The 20172-nt window shown below is 35.7% G+C and overlaps 2 protein-coding genes across 6 annotated transcripts in view; both read right to left on the bottom strand.

Moving 5' to 3' along the window:
* LOC137014298 (uncharacterized) overlaps positions 1–15552 on the bottom strand; it is a 30030-nt gene extending 14478 nt beyond the window's left edge. For 3 of the 5 annotated variants that reach the window (XR_010893836.1, XM_067378559.1, XM_067378560.1), the window contains exons 1-2: positions 15508–15540; positions 15094–15167 (exon numbers count right to left, since the gene is read on the bottom strand). The gene's annotated coding sequence lies outside the window, so the exon portion shown is untranslated. Of the gene's footprint in view, positions 1–5995; positions 7296–15093; positions 15168–15507 lie in introns of those variants that run through there. The other 2 variants (XR_010893837.1, XM_067378558.1) reach the window with 2 other exon arrangements.
* Positions 3–5725, bottom strand: LOC137014299 (myosin-9-like). Its single transcript, XM_067378562.1, has one exon. It carries the CDS (start codon positions 3031–3033, stop codon positions 1678–1680), a length of 1356 nt encoding a protein of 451 aa, XP_067234663.1. The 5' UTR covers positions 3034–5725; the 3' UTR covers positions 3–1677.
* Positions 15553–20172: the final 4620 nt, after the last annotated feature.

The raw sequence follows: 20172 nt of genomic DNA, 5'->3' as shown, positions 1-20172 counted from the left end.
GAGCAAGACAGCACCAATGGAGAACAAAAAAAAAAAAAAAAAAAAAGAAAAAAGCTGAGACAGGGAAAAAAAACATCCGAAACACACGCAGCACGTAACAGTAATTTATTTAATTATTCTGATTTTATTTCAAGATATCAATTCCCAGTATCTAGTAAAGATTTTTAGTATAGCTTTCAAAGCTATCTCTTTAGAAATCTGTATGCTGTTTAGAAACAATAATAGTGCCACAGTGATTTCTGTTTGTCCCCCTAGCCCTGAATCCACTGTGATTGGTTCTATTTGTTTTTCAGGGCATAAATCCAATTACAAAATCAGGTCGTTATTTTTGGACATTGTCACTTCTATTCCTTCCTCCATTTCTTATTGGAATAACCTTTTTGATGATATTAAGTGGTCATATGTTTGGTCACTCCCTCAGAAATTCTTTCTAACAAATAAAGTTAAAGAAATATCCTATAAAATTATTCAAAGATTTTATCCAGTTAAGTACTTGTTACAGAAATTTAGAAGTGACATTGATACATCCTGCTCCTTTTGTGAAGCCTCTTCTGAAACTGTTGATCATTTGTTTTGGGAATGTCCTTTTACTTGGTCTTTCCGGAATAATATTGATGCTCTGATTGTCCAAAATGTTTTTTGTAAATTTTCTTTATCATATAGATGCATTCTTTTTGGGTTTTATGTTAAAGACAAGAATCTACTTAATGCAAGTTTTTGTATAAACCTTCTTTATTTATTGGAAAGTTTTATATCCATAAGTGTAAATACATGAAAAGTAAACCCCACTTTAACTTTTTCAAACAAGAATTGAAGATGTATGTTAATAAAATTCCAACATCTGTTAACAAGAAAGCAATGAAAACATCCAGAATTTGTGCCATCCAGAGTTTGTTTCTATTAAAAAAAAAACTAAACAAAACAAAAAATAGTTAAGTGCATCATGCTGGACTTTATGCTGGTTTATGCTAGTTTGGTGTTGGTGGATGACAAGCATAGACATAGTGGTCATCCACCAATTACAAGTAAAACTTAACATGTTATCATAGATGTTTAAGCTGCAGCCTGTAAGGTTTGCCTCTTTGTTGCCATCTCTGTTTGAAACCTGCAATTGCAGTTGTCTGAGTAATTATTATCTTTACATGTGTTGTGCCTCAGTACGGCTACTCGGCACAGATGAATATAATGTTTGCTGTCAGTCGCCACATCAGTGTGGATACTGTACTTCGGAATCACAGATTGTAGTCTTGGAAGTATGACCAAAATAAGAATTTTCACCGGAGAATATCATCTGAACAAAGTAAGTAACTTGTCTGCCTTTTTTTCTGACTGAGGGGAAAAGCATTACAATAAATCACGCTGCCAATGGTGATTAAACTTAACGATTGCTTTGCTCATATAACATCAAACCATGCAAATTATTATTACTATTATTTTGTTCTGAAATTGTTAATGTTAACAACATCAGCATTGTGTGACTATGTATTTAGTGTGTATTAGCGTTACCTGTTGAGTTATAAATTATAAATTATAAAACATTATTACAAGCTTACTGTTATAAATTGAGCTAAGTTAAGGAGATAGTTTTAAACACTGGCTGGTTATGTACTTGATCAAAAATTTATTTTGGATAATTTTTAACCAAGGAAGGTTACGCACAGTAGCTTTATGTTGCATTCAAAAGTAACTTTTTTTTTCTTTAATTCTTTTTATGAATCCCAGTGCCCTGGTATTTTCTTCTTCTGCTCTCTTCTTGATTTTTTCCAGTATTTCAGCCTTTTCTTTTTTATTCATGTCCTTCAGCTTCTCAATAAGATAATCAATGTGCAGAAGTGTGAACACAGAATCATTCTTGAGTGCGATCTTTTCCAGAGTTTCCACACAGTCAAAAGCTTCAAACACCAGCTTTATTTTCTCTTCCTCTAATTCTTGTAGTTCTTCTTCCAGCTTCATGACCAAAGACTCACCATCCCTAATCTTACCATCATATTTCTTCTTTAAATCTTCATATGTTCTTTTCTCCTTTTTTGTCTTTGTTTCATATTTTTTTGCTCCCTTGATATGTTCTTTGTAGTGGCATTTATTTGTACACACTGTACAGTGTTTATCTTTCATCACGCTGCACCATTTGAGATCACTGACCCACCAGCATCCTGGATAATGACAGTTCTCCTCACAGACGGTGCAGCATGTGGCCATTTTAGGATCAATTTCAACCCTTTCTTTGTAGACCACATCAACTTCATACTCAAAGTTCTTATTTTCTTTGACATCTTTCTTGTTCTGCTCCAGGGCTACTCGAGTTTGTTTCAGCTCATTTTGCTTTAGTTCCATCACTTGAACACGTGATTGTAGATTATTGATATTTGCCTCCAACTGCTTTCGTTGTTTCAACACATCTTGAGTCATCTTCAAGGATTTTGGTTGTATTGTGTCAAGAAACTTTTCCAATTGCACCATTCCTTTAAAACTGAGATTCCATGAGCTATCCAGCCTCTTTTCACGTTCTTTATCATCTTCTTCATCATCTTCATCAGCAGTTTCTGACTGACAGTTGTTAAACAGGAAATACACTGGCTTCTTCTTGTCATTCAATGCACACTTGATTTTTGCCTCTTTAACAGCCGTCAGGGCATTTCTAGGTGGAGCTCCAGATGAGTGTGTGAAGAGCAGGACAATGTTTTCAACAATATCTCTTCCAAATAAAGACTGAACAGCATCAAATATGTATATTTGTCTGTCAGAGAGTCGATTCTGTGTTGCTTTAATCACCAGACACACTGCGTGTATTTCATAAATCTCTTCTGCAGATTTACATAAATTAAGCAAACTCTCAGCGATCTCCTTATCAAGATCAACTCCACGAGTGCCTCCATATCCTGGAGTGTCGATGATTGTTAAATGGATTGGACTCTCTTGTAGATAAAACCCATAAACAGTGACGATGGAGGTCTGACTGTCAGCTGATGTTCGGTCACTCTGATCATCTGTGATCTCAAACCAAACCTTGTCTTCTCTCTGAACACCCAACATGAACTCGCAAATTCAATGTCAGCAGAAGTAATTTGTTCTGGCCCTCTTCCTGTTCGTCGGAGTGATGAGATAGTTAGCAGGTTATCATCACTCAATGGCTGGCTGTCTAAGTGGTGTCCGCAGAATAATATAGGTTTCATAGACAATTGGAAAAGCTTTTGGGGCAGACCTGATCTGTTGAAAAGAGATGGTATTCATCCCTCCCGGGATGGTGCTGCTCTTCTATCTAGAAATTTGGCAAATAGTCTTAGAGCTGAAACATGACAAACCAGGGCCCAGATCAGGACGCAGACAAACTGGCTAAACCGACCGTCTGCTAGCCGCCTCGCGTCACAGAACTCAGATAATTCACAGCACATAGAAACTCTTTCACCTAGATATTATCACATAGAGACCGTGTCTGTACCTCGAACTAGTAAATACAAAAAATTTCCGAAACCTTTTAAGGGTAAAAATTTAATTGATGTTCAAAAAATGAAAATCACAGATAAATCAGATAAACAAATGATAAAGCTTGGGCTACTGAATATTAGATCTATTTCTTCAAAAGCACTTATTGTAAATGAAATTATCACAGACAATAAACTAGACTTGCTGTGTTTGACAGAAACCTGGCTAAAACCAGACGATTACATTACTTTAAATGAATCTAGTCCTCAAGGTTATGATTATCGACACAATCCTCGACAGAAAGGCAAAGGGGGAGGTGTTGCTGTAATTTATAGTAATATATTCAGAATCATTCAAAAGAATTTCAAATATAATTCCTTTGAAGTGATGGTGCTTTATGTAACATTATGTAAGTTGACATTTGTGCTGGCTACTGTATACAGGCCACCAGGGCACCATACTGACTTTATCAAAGAATTTGCTGATTATCAGAGTTAGTACTAGCTGCGGATAAAGTCCTTGTTGTTGGTGATTTTAATATCCATGTAGATAATAACAAAGACGCATTTGGATTGGCATTTGCAGACATTTTAAACTCTATTGGAGTTAGACAACACGTGTCAGGACCCACTCATTATCGTAATCATACCCTAGATCTAATACTGTCGCATGGAATTGATATTGATGCTGTTGAAATTCTACAGCAGAGCGATGATATATCAGATCATTATTTAGTCTCGTGTATAATACAATTAGCCAAGGCTACAAAACCACCACCCAGCCATAAATATTGTAGAACCATCACGTCTACCACTAAAGATTACTTTATAAATAATCTCCCCGAGCAGTTTCATCGCCTTAGTATACCTGATAACTTAGAAGAACTCAATGCTGCAACAGAAACTATTGGCTCTCTCTTTTCCAGCACATTAGATGCAGTCGCTCCTTTACGTCTAAAGAAGATTAAGGAAACTAATCCAACGCCGTGGTATGACGAGCACACTCGGGCTCTAAAACGAGCTGTGAGAAAAGCTGAACGTAGTTGGAAGAAAACAAAACTAGAAGTTTTTCGCCTTTCGTGGAAAGAAAAAATTATTGAGTACAGAACGGCTATAAGAAATGCTAGATCTACTTATTTTTCAAATCTCTTAATAGAAAACAAACATAATCCTAGGTATTTATTTGACACAGTGGCTAAATTAACTAGAAACAGAGATTCAACTGCTGACGTTTCCATAGAGCACAGCAGTAATGACTTTATGAACTTCTTTACTTGCAAGATTGATAATATTAGAGAGAAAATTATAAACATGCATCCGTCTACAGTTTCTCTTCAGACAGTGCACTGTAGTGTCCCTGAGGTAAAACTAGAATCATTCGCCGCTATAGGAGAGGAAGAATTATCTAAACTTATCAAATCATCAAAATCAACGACATGTATGTTAGACCCAATTCCGACTAAACTACTGAAAGAAATGCTTCCAGAGGTCGTAGGTCCACTTCTTGATATAATTAATTCATCGTTAACACTAGGATACGTGCCAAAAACCTTTAAGCAGGCTATTATTAAACCTCTTATTAAAAAACCTCAACTAGATCCGAGAGATTTAGTAAATAACAGGCCAATCTCGAATCTACCTTTTCTGTCAAAGATACTAGAAAAGGCAGTTTCAACACAACTGTGCTCCTTTTTAGAAAGAAATGGAATCTGTGAGGATTTCCAGTCAGGATTTAGACCATACCATAGTACTGAGACTGCTCTCGTTAGAGTTACAAACGATCTACTCCTATCATCCGATCGTGGCTGTATTTCTCTATTAGTGTTATTAGATCTCAGTGCTGCTTTTGACACTATCGATCACAACATTCTTTTAAAAAGACTTGAAAACTATATTGGCATTAGTGGAACTGCTTTGGCATGGTTCAAATCGTACTTATCTGACCGTTATCAGTCTGTAGTAGTAAATGAAGAGATGTCGTATCGATCACAGGTTCAATATGGAGTACCACAAGGCTCAGTACTAGGACCGTTGCTTTTCACTCTGTACATGCTGCCCTTAGGACAGATAATTAGGAAGCATGGTGTTAGTTTTCACTGCTACGCTGACGATACTCAGCTCTATATTTCCTCGCGCCCTGACGAAACCTACAAATTCACAAAACTAACAGAATGCATAGCTGACATTAAAAACTGGATGACAAGAAATTTCTTATTATTAAATTCAGAAAAAACTGATATCCTAATCTTTGGACCAAAAACTTCCTCACGAAAAAACCTTGAATACTCTCTAACACTTGACGGGTGCTCCATTAAACCTTCGTCCTCAGTTAGGAACCTGGGTGTGCTCTTTGATACCAATCTTTCATTTGAAAGTCATGTTTCTAGTATCTGTAAAACCGCATTCTTCCATCTAAAAAATATATCTAAATTACGACATATGCTCTCAATGACAAATGCGGAACAGTTGGTTCATGCATTCATGACCTCAAGACTAGATTATTGTAACGCTCTACTGGGTGGTTGTTCTGCTCGGCTTTTAAACAGACTACAGTTGGTCCAAAATGCGGCAGCTAGAGTTCTTACTAGAACCAGAAAGTATGACCATATTAGCCCAGTTCTGTCAACATTACATTGGCTCCCTATTAAACATCGTATAGATTTTAAAATCTTGCTACTTACTTATAAAGCTCTAAATGGTTTAGCTCCCCAGTACCTAAGTGAGCTCTTAATGCATTATAGTCCTTCACGTCTATTGCGATCTCAGAATTCAAGCCAGTTGATAATACCCAGAATATCAAAATCAACTGAAGGCGGCAGATCCTTTTCCTATTTAGCACCTAAACTCTGGAACAATCTTCCTAGCATTGTTCGGGAAGCAGACACACTCTGTCAGTTTAAATCTAGACTAAAAACACATCTCTTTGCTCTTGCATACACATAACACATTATCAATACATTAACATTTTTCAAATCCGTTAAAGGATTGTTACGCTGCAATAATTAGGTCGGCCGGAACTGAGAACATTTCCTATAACACTAGATATACCTGTACATCAGAATAAGAATGGCATCTACGCTAATATCTGTCTCTCTGCTTATCCTGAGGTTTGCCGGGTGCTGGATCCAGGCCGTATCCAGATCAGATGGAGAACCTGTGTCTGGACCTGCCTACAATGTAGCCCAGGAGACAATGGGCCTACAGATCCAGTTCTGGCTGCATCTATAATTCTGATTTTTAATCCCCGTATCCGCTTACATATATTTATATATAATCTATTTTTAATCTCTATAATAAAATGTATAATTTAGATTTTGATCTCCATATCCATTTACATATATTATATATATCTTCCAAGGGGTTTTTTCCCTCCTAGGACTTTTTTCCCAGTGTTAGCACGCTGGGTTTTTCTCCTAGGGGGTTTTTTCCACCCCTGGGAGTCAGCCGACATTGGCTTAATGTAGCACCATCTTGTATATGTTACATATTACCACGCTTGTTTGTACAGCTTATTTTTAACCACTTCCCTTTTTTATGTGCTTCTGATATGTAAAGCTGCTTTGAAACAATTACCAATTGTAAAAGCGCTATATAAATAAATTTGACTTGACTTGACTTGACATGTAGTTGACTATAGTATTGATCAGGGTTGTTTTTCCTGTTCCTGTTTCTCCCACCATCAGAATGATTTTATGGGGTTTGTTTCTGTCTCTCTCCCCGAAGGTCATTTTTCTATATGGTTCAGATTGATTCATATTGTCAGTCTTTTTTTGCAGACGGTATTGAGCAGGATTTCCATCTTCAGTTAAGATGCTTTTCTTGATGATTTCACCAAATTTATTCTCTTTTTGACATAAACTGGTCATTTTTGATCTGTCAGAAAAACAGAACATTTTTATTTTACACAGCTTGTTGACTTGTTAAAGATGCATTTGATTGTTTTATTAGCTCAGTAATAAAGCCAAAGTACATTTAATTGTTTTCATGACCAACTTCAATGCTAGCATGCTTCCTAGCAAACAGGGAATGTTAACATAACTTTTACTACACTGTTAGACCTTGCCAGGCTTTTTTTTTTTACAGTAAAATACTGGCAACAGAGTTTCTAGTAATTTGCTGTTGATTGTACAGTTAATTACTGTAATCTACAGTAGGTCATTGTAAAATACCATGCATTAAAATAAAACTTGTATTTTCATTCATTTAATTTGCAGAAACCAACAGTCTCAAATTGCCCGACTGCGATTCAAATTAAATATTCCAGCCCATAAAGTACTGCATACACAGTAAAATCCCCAGAGTTAAATCAACTCTGCTCAGAGAACATTTAGTCCCTCTCTAAACAGCAGAGGTGGGAAGTCCAGAAAGTAAAAGTCCTGCCATATTTTTATTCCACCCACTGAAGCATTAATGAGATAAATAAGTGATTAATTGAGTGATGATTGACCATTATTGAAGACACCTGATGATAACAAGCAGAATCACCAAAGGAGAAAATCAAAATTTTTAAGTTACCATCATCGAGGTCAGGGTTTGCTTTAGTTGAGCTCTTGACCCTTGACTTTTTAATATTAGATTTTGTTTGGGCAGTTTTAACTGCATTAAAACCAACCAGACAAGCAAAGTTAAAAGATGATCAGAACTAAAACAAACCCTGACCACCATGATGGTGGTGTAATTTTTTGACCAATAGATCAATTAGATCTTTAGAGATTTAATCTAAGGCTGTGGCTGAAGTCAGCTGTAGTTCTTGTGTTTCTCTTTTCTTCAGTGATTCTGCTTGTTAACAGCAGGTGTTCATCATTAATGTTCAAACATCACTTAATGAATTGCTTAATTATCTCATTAACTCTAACTCTGCTTTAGTGTTACTTTAACACTATTTAGAGAGGGACCAAATGTTATCTGACCAGAGTTGATTTAACTCTGCAAATTCTTTGTAATTATACAGTAAAATCCCCAGTGTAACTTTCGATAATTATAGTGTACCTATAAAGTAAGTATGTGTAAGTATAGGGGAACAATATGTAAGTCTGAATAAAGGGGTAACAACCAGGAAAATAACAAATTATTTATTCTGTAAGTATTTAAGAACTAAGGGGTGCTTACACTGATATGATAGACAACAATCTTACGTTTGGGAGCAATTTTATCGAGAAAGTGCACTGATTAAGTTGTTTCAAGGCAAGTAGAAAGAACTATTGCAATCTTTTTTAATACATGGGGAAATATGCTTTTGTTTCATGTAGTTACAGGGTAAGTAATAAAAAACGCAAACAATCTGATATCACTCTGAAACCTTTATTTGAAAAACAGCTTATTTCAAAACAGGTCTACAACACTTATTTTTCATTTATTAATTTTTTTAAATAAAATTTTCATTTCAAATTCTACACAGCAAAAACTGCAGTGTTAAATTAACTCTCCTGGGAGTACATGTGAGACCATACTCAAGAGTGATTCTTGATGTCTGTGTGTGCCTAAAAGAAAGTTTTTTTTTTTTGTTTTTGTTTTTGTTTTTTAAATCAGAACAACTTTGACAAAGCTGATTATCTACTGTAGAGTCACAGTGCTGCTGTAATCAATAATGTAAATCTAACTCAGAGATTGGGCTCTAAATGAGTTCAGTGATTCAGATCAAACTATGATCATATGAAAACATAACCAACAACACCTGATCATCTTTTCCATTTGTTTGTCTAGATGTTATAACTCAGTTAAAGGTCCCGTTTTTCGTGTTTTTTTGAAGCTTTGATTGTGTTTATAGTGTGCAATATAACATGTGTTCATTTTTCGCGTGTAAAAAATAACAGTATTTTTCACATAATTTACTTATCTGTATACCGCTATTTCCACTGTCATAAAAACGGGCTGATGACTTCCTTGTTCTATGAAGTCCCTCCTTCAGAAACACGTAACGAGTTCTGATTGTGCCAGCGGTTCCTGTGTTGTGATTCGACAGCAGCTTATCAAACCTTGCCCGGAAAGGTCACGCCTCTTACCATAACGTGGAGATGCACGCGCTCAGTGTTATTGTAAACATGTCTTTAATTTTACCCTATCAATTTGAGCCGGAATCAGACCCGGTGATTGGACTGCGGGATGAAAATAACAGCGTTTCGACGACATGGCGACAAACACACTCTACAAACGCAACTCTTGTGTATTCCTGTGGGCGGAGGTTAGTCAAAAAACTGTTTTAGTGACGTCATTAAAGAAGGAAGTAGAGGGATGTAGGCGACTTCTGTTAAATAAAATATCTCGCTTGGCATTGAACTTTGAGCTTTAAAATTTTACAGATTTTATTTATACTTATATTATATACTTTATTTATATATAACATTACACACTAACTAAAGTTTGAAACATGGGATCACGAAGAACAGGACCTTTAAAACAGCCCAAACTAAATTTTATTTTAAAAAGTCAAGGATCAAGAGCTCAACTAAAACAAACCCTGACCTCGATGATGGTAACTTAAAAATTGTGATTTTCTCCTTTGGTGATTCTGCTTGTTATCATCAGGTGTCTTCAATAATGCTCAATCATCACTCAATTAATCACTTATTTATCTCATTAATGCTTCAGTGGGTGGAATAAAAATATGGCAGGACTTTTACTTTCTGACCTCTGGACTACACCTCTGTGGACAATGAACACATGTGCATTTTATTGATGGCATTTTGAATGCACAGAGATACCGTGTCGAGATTCTGAGGCCCATTGTTGTGCAATTCAGCAACAACTATCACCTCATGTTGCAGCATGATGCATGGCCCCATGTTGCAAGGATCTGTACACAATTCCCGGAAGCTGAAAACATCCCAGTTTTTGAATGGCCAGCATACTCACTGGACTTTTATTGTGGCCAGCCTAAGGCACACCTGTGCAATAATCATGCTGTCTAATCAGTATCTTGATATGCCACACCTGTGAGGTGGATAGATCATCTCGGCAAAACAGAAGTACTCACTAACACAGATTTGTGAACAATATTTGAGAGAAATGGGCCTTTTGTGTACATAGAATAGGCCTATTTAATGTTTGTAAACATTCGGGATGCGCGCGCATCATGGTTGCAGAAAACCCGGGAGTGATAACCAGTACGACTAGAGAGTTACGACGAAGCGGTTCAAAGTAGTTAAGATTAAGAAACATTATAGAATATTTTGATTTGTTATTTTTTTTAAATGTTGTCGGCATATCACAGCAGCTTCACCCAGCGATAAGCACTGTTATTTAAAAAAAATAACATTACCGAGTGGGATACAGCTTACGGATCCGTTTGCCATAGCACCTTGTCAGTGGTTAAATGATGAAACGAAATGGCCAAGCATCCAGTGGCCAGAGATATATATTTACCTGATTGACACCTCAAGTGTATAGCCTATACTCAGGAGAAGCTAAAAGCTAAAAGTCTCTTGACGCGTACAACTTTGTTTTTTGTTTTGTTTTTGTTTAAGTCACGAATTAAAAGAATAAAAAGTTAATTTCGAGTTTATATCTCACAATTCTGACTTTTATTTCTCGCAAATCTGAGTTTATATCTCACAATTCTTACAAAGAAAAACAAAATTGTGAGATATACTCGTTATTCTGTCTTTTCTGAATTGCAATTTATCCCGCAATTCTGACTTTTTTCCCCTCAGAATTGTGAAATAAACTCACAATTGCGAGTAATAAAGTCCGAACTGGGAGTAATAAACACGCAAATGCAAGAAAAAAGTCAGAATTGTGAAATTAAAATTGTATAGACTGTTTAAAAGTTATCTATGTGAAATGTTATAGGTTTAAATATTATTTCAATGCTGTAACTGCTATGTATGTATGTCCTCTGAACTGCATATGTGAATATTATGTAGACTTACTGTTTACATCAAATTCCTGCTTTAATAGTAGACTAACGTTAATCCTTGCAGGTGTCATCAGTGCAGTCTGTGAAACGTCTCTGTTTATCTTCAAAGGACGTTTTCAACGATGGGTTTCTTTAAAAATGATATATTTTTTTGCATTCCGATTCCAACATCCAGAGGCACAACAAAACATTTTTCTCTTTTTCTGTTGATTTTGCACATTTTCCTCCAATTGCTACCGCTATTTTTCTGCAACCACTATGCGCGCCCAGCTGCAAGTGACGTCATTGTGACGTCTGCTCCAAAGTGGTCTATAAGTTTTAGATCTTTGAGTTCAGCTCATGAAAAATGGGGGCAAAAACAAAAGTGTTGCGTTCATAATTTTGTTCAATGTCAAGACCTCCAGCATGCATAATCGACGTTTCTTGAACATGAACACAAGAACTACAATTGTCTTCCAGCTATTGCACATTACTACACTGACCAGTTTAACTTTATTTCTACAGAAGATCTTATTGATAATTATTGATAACATAAATGTACATGTTGATGTTTTATCGAAAATGTTTGGTTTGGTGTCAAACCAGTGTTTGGTGTAGTTGAACTCTTGACCCTTGACTTTTTATTGATTAATTTTATGTTTTTGCAAGCCTCATTTATTATGGCAAAAACAAATGTGGAGAAAAAAATTATTGAGTGCTGATGATTATGTGTTGATGAAAAAATAACCATTAAACAGTCTCTTGATTCACTGAACTCAAGCTGTGTTTAATCCCTTGTATTACATAATCACCACTGTAAAACTACAGAAAAAGCTCCAAAAGCAATCATTTAAAAAGATTTTTTTAAACACCATACAAAAAAACCAATAAAAAAGTAAATGCAGATTTATTTAGACACAAAGATATATAAAAAATCTAACCATCTCAACAATGGTGGCAATAAAATGACCATTCAGATGCAGAATTTATTCATGCTGCAGTGCATTCTGGTAGTTTTGTATTATGCTGGCACCCAGCATGCATTGCAACATTACATTTTTGGATGTCACCATTGTAGAGATTCATATTCTGATTGTTGATGTCTCTGCTATCCAAGTTATGCAGGAGCTTAATATGTTTTATGTATTATATGACTTTAGTATTTTTATGGATGACTGATTGCTGAAACATTGCTAGTTCTTGCGCTGTGGAATCACAGACATATCATGATAATACAAAGATCAGTGAATTAGACAAGTCAAAGATAATCGTTAAATTTAATTTGGCTTTTTCCTGTCGTAAATAATACAGTTTATAGTCAAGAGCCCAACTAAAGCAGACACTGGTCTCCACGATGGTGACTGCAAACTTCAATACATTTTTATGTTCAATAAAACATCAACATCCAAATCTATTAATTATCAACAAGGACTTCTGTACATGTATGAAAGAAATAATGTCAAACAGGTTTGTAAACTGGTTTGACACTCAGTGTGGCTGAAGTCAGTTGTAGTTCTTGTGTTTCTGATCGACTCTTTTTTCTGGTCGTGTTTCTCTATCCTTCAGTGATTCTGCTTATCAGGTGTTCATCAGTGTCAGTGTTTGGAACACAGCCTCTGAGTGTCAACTTTGAGCGATGTTAAAGGGTTAGTTTAGACCTTTGTTCATCTTCGGAACACAAATTAATTTTAGTTGAAATCCGATTGCTCTGTGAGGCCTTCTTAGGGAGCAATGACGCACCAAAAATATTTTCATTGCTTTATAATATTAATATTAAACCACTGTACTCACATGAACTGATTTAAATATTTTAGTACATTAATGGATCTTGAGAGAGGAAATGTCATTGCTCCCTATGAAGGCCTCATTGAGCCATCGGATTTCAAGTAAAATATCTTAATTTGTGTTCCGAAGATTAATGAAGGTCTTACGGGTGTGGAACGACATGAGGGTGAGTAATTAATGACAGAATTTTCATTTTTGGGTGAACTAACCCTTTAACTCACAGTATATTCCTGTAGGCTACTTTCTCCAAAATGACAAATATTACCCAGAATGCATTGTTTTCTACAGTATATTCCAATTTTAATGGAAAATGGTTTGATACTGTCACAATTTGGCCATTTTCTTACAGCAAGGTTTAACAGTGAGTGTACACCAGAGGTGGGTAATCCAGGGTCCAAAGAGTAAAAGTCCTGCCATATTTTTATTCCACCCACTGAAGCATTAATGAGATAAATAAGTGATTAATTGAGTGATGATTGAGCATTATTGAAGACACCTGATGATAACAAGCAGAATCACCAAAGGAGAAAATCACAATTTTTAAGTTACCATCATCGAGGTCAGGGTTTGTTTTAGTTGAGCTCTTGACCCTTGACTTTTTATTATTAGATTTTATTTGAGCAGTTTTAACTGCATTAAAACCAACCAGAAAGGCAAAGTTAAAAGATGATCAGGTGTTGGTTATGTTTTCTCAAAATCATTATTTGATCTGAATCACTGAACTCATTTAGAGCCCAATCTCTGAGTTAGATTTACATTATTGATTACAGCAGCACTGTGATTCTACAGCACAAGATCAGCTTTATCAATACTTTTTTTTTTAAGAGTTCTGATTTAAAAAAAAAAAAGCAGAGCTCATTTAAACACACAAACATCAAGAATCAGCCTGTGAATCTCAACAGTGGTGGCCATCATAAAGCATGTTGCAATGCATTCTGGGTGCCACCAATCAAAATTCATCCATGGCTCCCATCATGCATTGCTGCATGAATAAATTATGAGCTTAATTGTCTTAGTAATTTTCTTTATTCTCACTATTAAAATTTTGCTGTTTTTCTGTGACTTTTTAGTAGCTTGTTTTCTAATGTTCAGAGTTGATCTGTTGATCAGAATATGTTGCTTGTCACCGTCATTGAGATTCACAGGCTGATACTTGATGTCTGTGTGTGTGTGTGCCTAAAACGTATATGTATATATATATATATATTTTTTTTGTGATAAGGACAACTTTTTAAAAAAAAAAATATCTATTGTAAAAGCAGATCTTGCGCTGTATAATCACAGTGCTGCTGTAATCAATAATGTAAATCTAACTCAGAGATTGGGCTCTAAATGAGTTCAAATCAAATAATGTTTATGTAAAAACATAACCAACACCTGATCATTTTTTAACTTTGCTTATCTGGTTGGTGTTAATGCAGTTAAAACTGCCCAAACAAAATCTAATATTAAGAAGTCAAGGGTCAAGAGCTCAACTAAAACAAACCCTGACCTCGATGATGGTAACTTAAAAATTGTGATTTTCTCCTTTGGTGATTCTGCTTGTTATCATCAGGTGTCTTCAATAATGCTCAATCATCACTCAATTAATCACTTATTTATCTCATTAATGCTTCAGTGCTTTGGCCCCTGGATTACCCAACTCTGGTGTACACATGGTTATGGAATTATTAACTGAAATGTAAAGATGCTTATTATAGTGCCACCTTGTGGCCAATGTTCACAAAACTTGGTACACGTATTAATTGTTATAAGATGTACACCCCACAAAGAAAATGCATACCAATTTTCAATTTCATGAATCATGGTTGCAGAGTTATAATGTTTTTATTTATTTATTTATTTTTGCAGCGCTTGGTGGAATTTTATGAAAATTGATCCAAATCCTAACTTTTTTGCCAGCATTGTCTAGCTGCTGTGTTCTTATTTTGGTGATCAAACCAATGTTGTTATAAATAATTTTGCTACATAAATGATGGTGTTCATCTTGGAATCTTTTGGAATCAATATTAAATTTAAGACAGAAAATAATGATAAATGATGTAGTCTTACCCTTCTGATGACAAGTGAGATTCTTAACTGGTTTGAAAGTTGGAGGGTCTTCCAGTTTACAAAGCAGTTTCACGCTTTGAAAAACATAGACATTATATAAATAGCATCATTTTTTTAATGGGAATATTAAAACTCCTTAGCGTTTTGCTATATTTTGTTCATGTTGTTTTTTAAATATTATACTTGCAGAGGAACTCATTATTTAAGATCAACATCAATAAATTTAATTTAAAAATAGCATATGTGAAGAGCAATACAAAAAGCTAGCAAACAATATGCATATGCACTGTTATTTACTTCATTGTTTATGAAATATTGTCATTAGTTAGTCCTTAAGTTCTGTGAAAAACTTCTTGACAGTGATCAGACATAATTTCACTAAAGATCATAATTCTGTAAAATGGATATACTTACAATATTATCTGTGCTGAACAGTCCGTCTTTTTCAACTGGCAAAAATGAACTAGACAAATAACTAGATCAGAAAGCTGCTTTATACTGAAGCCAACGCCCATTTTCTGAAAGTCACATGCTTTTTAGGAAAACCATAAGGTGTGTTTCATACTGATAAACGAGATTAAGAAGCGTTTTCGAAAGTAAGCATGCTCTCTGTTTTTGAGCTGAATTCTCATTAAGATGTGTAATTATAAGGAAATTATGCTATGTGGTATAACCATACTTTTTAGCTAAAAATCAGAGTAATGAAAATTGCATGTAAACTGGAATGAAGAGTTCTGCTCATGTCATATAAACATCTTACAGCAATCAATGCTGCCTTCACGTGCTATCGAAAATTTTATAATTCCCACTCGTGATTATGAGCTCATAGCATTTAAGTTTACAAAGGGCTTTCATGGGCAATTTTTATCTAGGAAACTCAATAATTCCTAGAGCACGTGAAGGCAGCATAAGAACTTACACAGCAAAAACTGCAGTGTTAAATTAACTCTCCAGGGAGTACATGTGAGACCATACTCAAGAGTGTTAAAGTGTTAAAATAAGAGTGTTAAATGAACACTGAAAAGTGTTAAAGTTAATAAGATAATTAAGTGATTAATTGAGTGATGATTGACCATTATTGAAGACACCTGATGATAACAAGCAGAATCACCAAAGGAGAAAATCACTATTTTTAAGCCACCATCGTGGAGGTCAGGGTTTGTTTTAGTTGGGCTCTTGACTCTTGACATGTTTGGGCAAAGGAAAAAATGGTCAGGTGGTGTTGGTTATGTTTTTACATAATCATTATTTGATCAGAATCACTGAATCACTATCAACGTAACTCATTTAGAGCCCATTCTCTGAGTTTGATTTACATTTTTGATTACAGCAGCACAAGATCTGCTTTATCAATATAATCTGAAGGATTTCACAAACAGTTGTTCTGAGCAAAAAAAAAAAAAATCTTTCTTTTAGGCACACACATACATCAAGAATCAGCATATGAATCTCAATGACGGTGACAAGCAACATATTCTGATAAACAGATCAACTCTGAACATTAGAAAACAAGCTACTAAAAAGTCGCATAAACGGAACAAAATAAAATATGAGAAAAGAAAATTACTAAGACAATTCAGCTCATAATTTATTCATGCAGCAATGCATGATGGGAGATGGTTTTAGAGAATTTTGATTGGTGGCACCCAGAATGCATTGTAACATGGTTTATTATTCTCACCACTGTTGAGATTCACAGACTGATTCTTGATTTCTGTGTGTGCCTAAGAGATTGATTTTTTTTTTTTTTTTTTTTGATCAGATCAACTGTTTGTGAAATCCTTCAGATTATATTGATAAAGTTGAACTTCTGCTATAGAATCACATTGCTGCTGTAATCATTAATGTAACTCTAACTCACAGATTGGGCTCTAAATGAGTTCAGGGATTCAAATCAAATAATGATCATGTGAAAACATAACCAAAACCTGATCATTTTTTCCATTTGTTTTTCTGGATATTATAACGCCGTTAAAACAGACCAAACAAAATTTTATTTTAAAAAGTCAAGGGACAAGAGCTCAACTAAAACAAACTCTCATCTCCTCGATGATGGTAACTTAAAAATAGTGATTTTCTCCTTTGGTGATTCTGCTTGTTATCATCAGGTGTCTTCAATAATGGTCAATCATCAATCAATTAATCACTTAATTAACTCAATAACTTTAACACCGCTTCAGTGTTCATTTAACACTCGTATTTTAACACTTTAACACTCTTGAGTATGGTCTCACATGTACTCCCAGGAGAGTTAATTTAACACTGCAGTTTTTGCTGTGTACTATCATTATGAGAAATAATTGTATTATTGGTGCACATGTAAACGTAGTCAATGAAGCAGTGTTGAAGTTAACAAAATAATTAAGTGATTAATTAAGTGATTGAGAATTAGTGAAGTAAAATACAGGTAATAATATCTGTGTGTATTTAAAGAGTGCCATTGCTCAAAAAATTGAAGTTGTCACCGGGGATGAATTTAAATGATATGTAATTGTTAATGCATAACCTATTTAATCAAAAACTGCGCTCTGAATAAAATTAGTGAAGGAGGATGTTACATGATGATTATATTTTTATCATCAAGCTAACATCATCTGATCACATTTTTTCTTGCTGCACCCTATATCCTCATTCACTATTCCTTACATTAGTTCACTAATATAGTCAACTTGACAGAGTCAATTAAAAGAAGTGAATGAATTCAGACACCGATGAACACCTGATAGGCCAGGGGTCCTCAAATCCAGACCTCGAGATCCACATTTCTGCAGAGTTTAGCTCCAACCCTAACAGTTAAAGGTGCAGTATGTAATAATTCTGTCCGCTAGAGGTCGCTAGAAGCCTATTCAAAACAAAGGTGTAGCTTGATGACGCCAAATTTGAGCGCGGAATCTTGGGACATGTGGTCTCCACCTCAACGGACAGTGCAAAAGAATAGGGATATGACTCGGGAAGAAATCATTTTCATGGATGTGATTATTTACGTTACTGTAGTATGAAGCAGAGCAGGACCAAGTGTTGTGGAGCTGAACGAGGAGCTGGAGCAATTGATCAACACACACCGGCGCACGCCGCTTCCATTTTCCTGTCAGGAGTATGAGGTAACGCAGATCTGTTTATTATTAGATACATTTGAATGTGTCAAAAATGAAGTTATAACATCACTCTGTGTGTTCGCTCTGCGGCTGCTGTAAGACATTTGTTTGATGACGACAACTGCGATTGTTTTGCCAAAGAAAATGAAGCGAAAGATCAAACGGTAAAAGTACATCAAAATAACATGAAAAAAATCATAAAATAGTAGGAAGTACAAATCAAAATAATTAACAAGTAGTTTAATCTAACGATAAAGAATAGATGTTAAAATTGAGCATGAGTTTATTTTTATCTCTTTGTCACATGACACTATTTTAAAGGTCGCAGAAGATCTAATGTCTTCTTTTATCTTCAGTTCATCGAAGGCTGTGGCTGAAGTCAGTTGTAGTTCTTGTGTGTCTCTTTTCTTCAGTGATTCTGCTTGTTAACAGCACATGTTCATCATTAAAGCTTAATCATGCCTTAATTAATCACTTAATTGTATCATTAACTGTTGGAGTTGGAACTAAACTGCAGGAATGTGGATCTCGAGGTCCGGATTTGAGGACCCCTGGCATAAATTTCACTCATTCATTCATTCACTCTCGCTGTACTTTGATGTCATACGCCAATTGTTCTGCACATTTCCAATACATCTCGAACAAGCCTTATGTCTACATGTCTAAATGCTTTGAGTTACTGCCATGTGATTGGCTGATTAGATATTCACGTTAACAAGCAGTTGAATGGGTTAAACTAATGAAATGGCATGTAAGCGTATGGGCACTCTAAAAACTGCTGGGTTAAATATGGACAAAACCAGGGATTGGGTTGCTTTCACCCAGCCATTTTTTCAACCAATTTTGGATTTATTTTTTTAGCCAGAAATATAGTAATATAGTAAAAGGCATGTTTTTGCTCACCCCCAAATAGGGACAAATTTGTGGGGTATTTTAAGCTGAAACTTGACCAGACCAGGGACTTATATTACATCATGTGAAAGAGGGCATAATAGGTGCCCTTTAACCCAAACTGCTGGGTTTGTCCATATTTTACCCAGCTTGGATTTTTTTAACCCAGCATTTTTTAGAGTGGTACACACACTAAGCGCTCTGAACCGTGCCAGAGCGCATTTGAACCTCAAAGCCAAGTTTGTTTGACAAGTGTGAGTGCTCCATTCTGTACCCTGGTGCGGTTCGGTTAGCTGGCTCTGGCCCGATTGGAAGAGGTGGGCAAGAGCGCGGTTCGGTTGGGCTCGAGCACGGTTCGCATGCAGTGTGAGCTCAAACCATGCCTGAGCACGGAACGGCTACTACTTTTGTGTGCGCAACTGTCAACATTATGACGGGAAACATCTTTATTACTACTCTGATCATCTGTGATCTCAAACCAAACCTTGTCTTCTCTCTGAACACCCAACATGTAGTTGATCATCACATTGATCAGGGATGTTTTTCCTGTTCCTGTTTCTCCCACCATCAGAATGATTTTATGGGGTTTACTTTTCTCTCTCTCTCCAAAGGTAATTTTTTATATGGTTCAGATTGATCCAGATTGTCAGTCTTTTTTTGCAGACGGTATAGCATAGGATTTCCAAACACTGCTTCAGGAAGCTTCGGAGCATTATGAATCAGTCTATCATTTCAATTCACACTTATCACTTATCAATTCATGTACCCAGCCAACACAGCATGGTGGGGTCCAGATGGGTGTCACCTGGGCAGCCTAACTGGGGCCCAGCCGATTTTGTCCACAGTTTCCATGGAGGCCCCACATGGGTTAGCCCAGATGAACTGAACACTGCTTAGTGTGCACACTACAGGCTGTTAAATGTAACACAGAAACATGCTGGAGTTAATGAGATAATTAGGTGATAACGAGCAGAATCGCTGAAGGACAGAGAAACAACAAGAACTACGACTTCAGCCACAGCCTTCGATGAAATCAACTGAAGATAAAAGACATTAAATCAATGAAGATCTGATTAAACATCTCCACAAACAG

This window comes from Chanodichthys erythropterus, chromosome 23 (assembly GCF_024489055.1).
Source record: "Chanodichthys erythropterus isolate Z2021 chromosome 23, ASM2448905v1, whole genome shotgun sequence".
NCBI lineage: Eukaryota > Metazoa > Chordata > Actinopteri > Cypriniformes > Xenocyprididae > Chanodichthys > Chanodichthys erythropterus.
This window is presented reverse-complemented; position numbering and strand designations above follow the sequence as displayed.

Coding starts and splice junctions, on each gene's coding strand:
- LOC137014299 (XM_067378562.1), bottom strand. CDS start 3,033: ATGTTGGGTGTTCAGAGAGAAGACAAGGTTTGGTTTGAGATCACAGAT.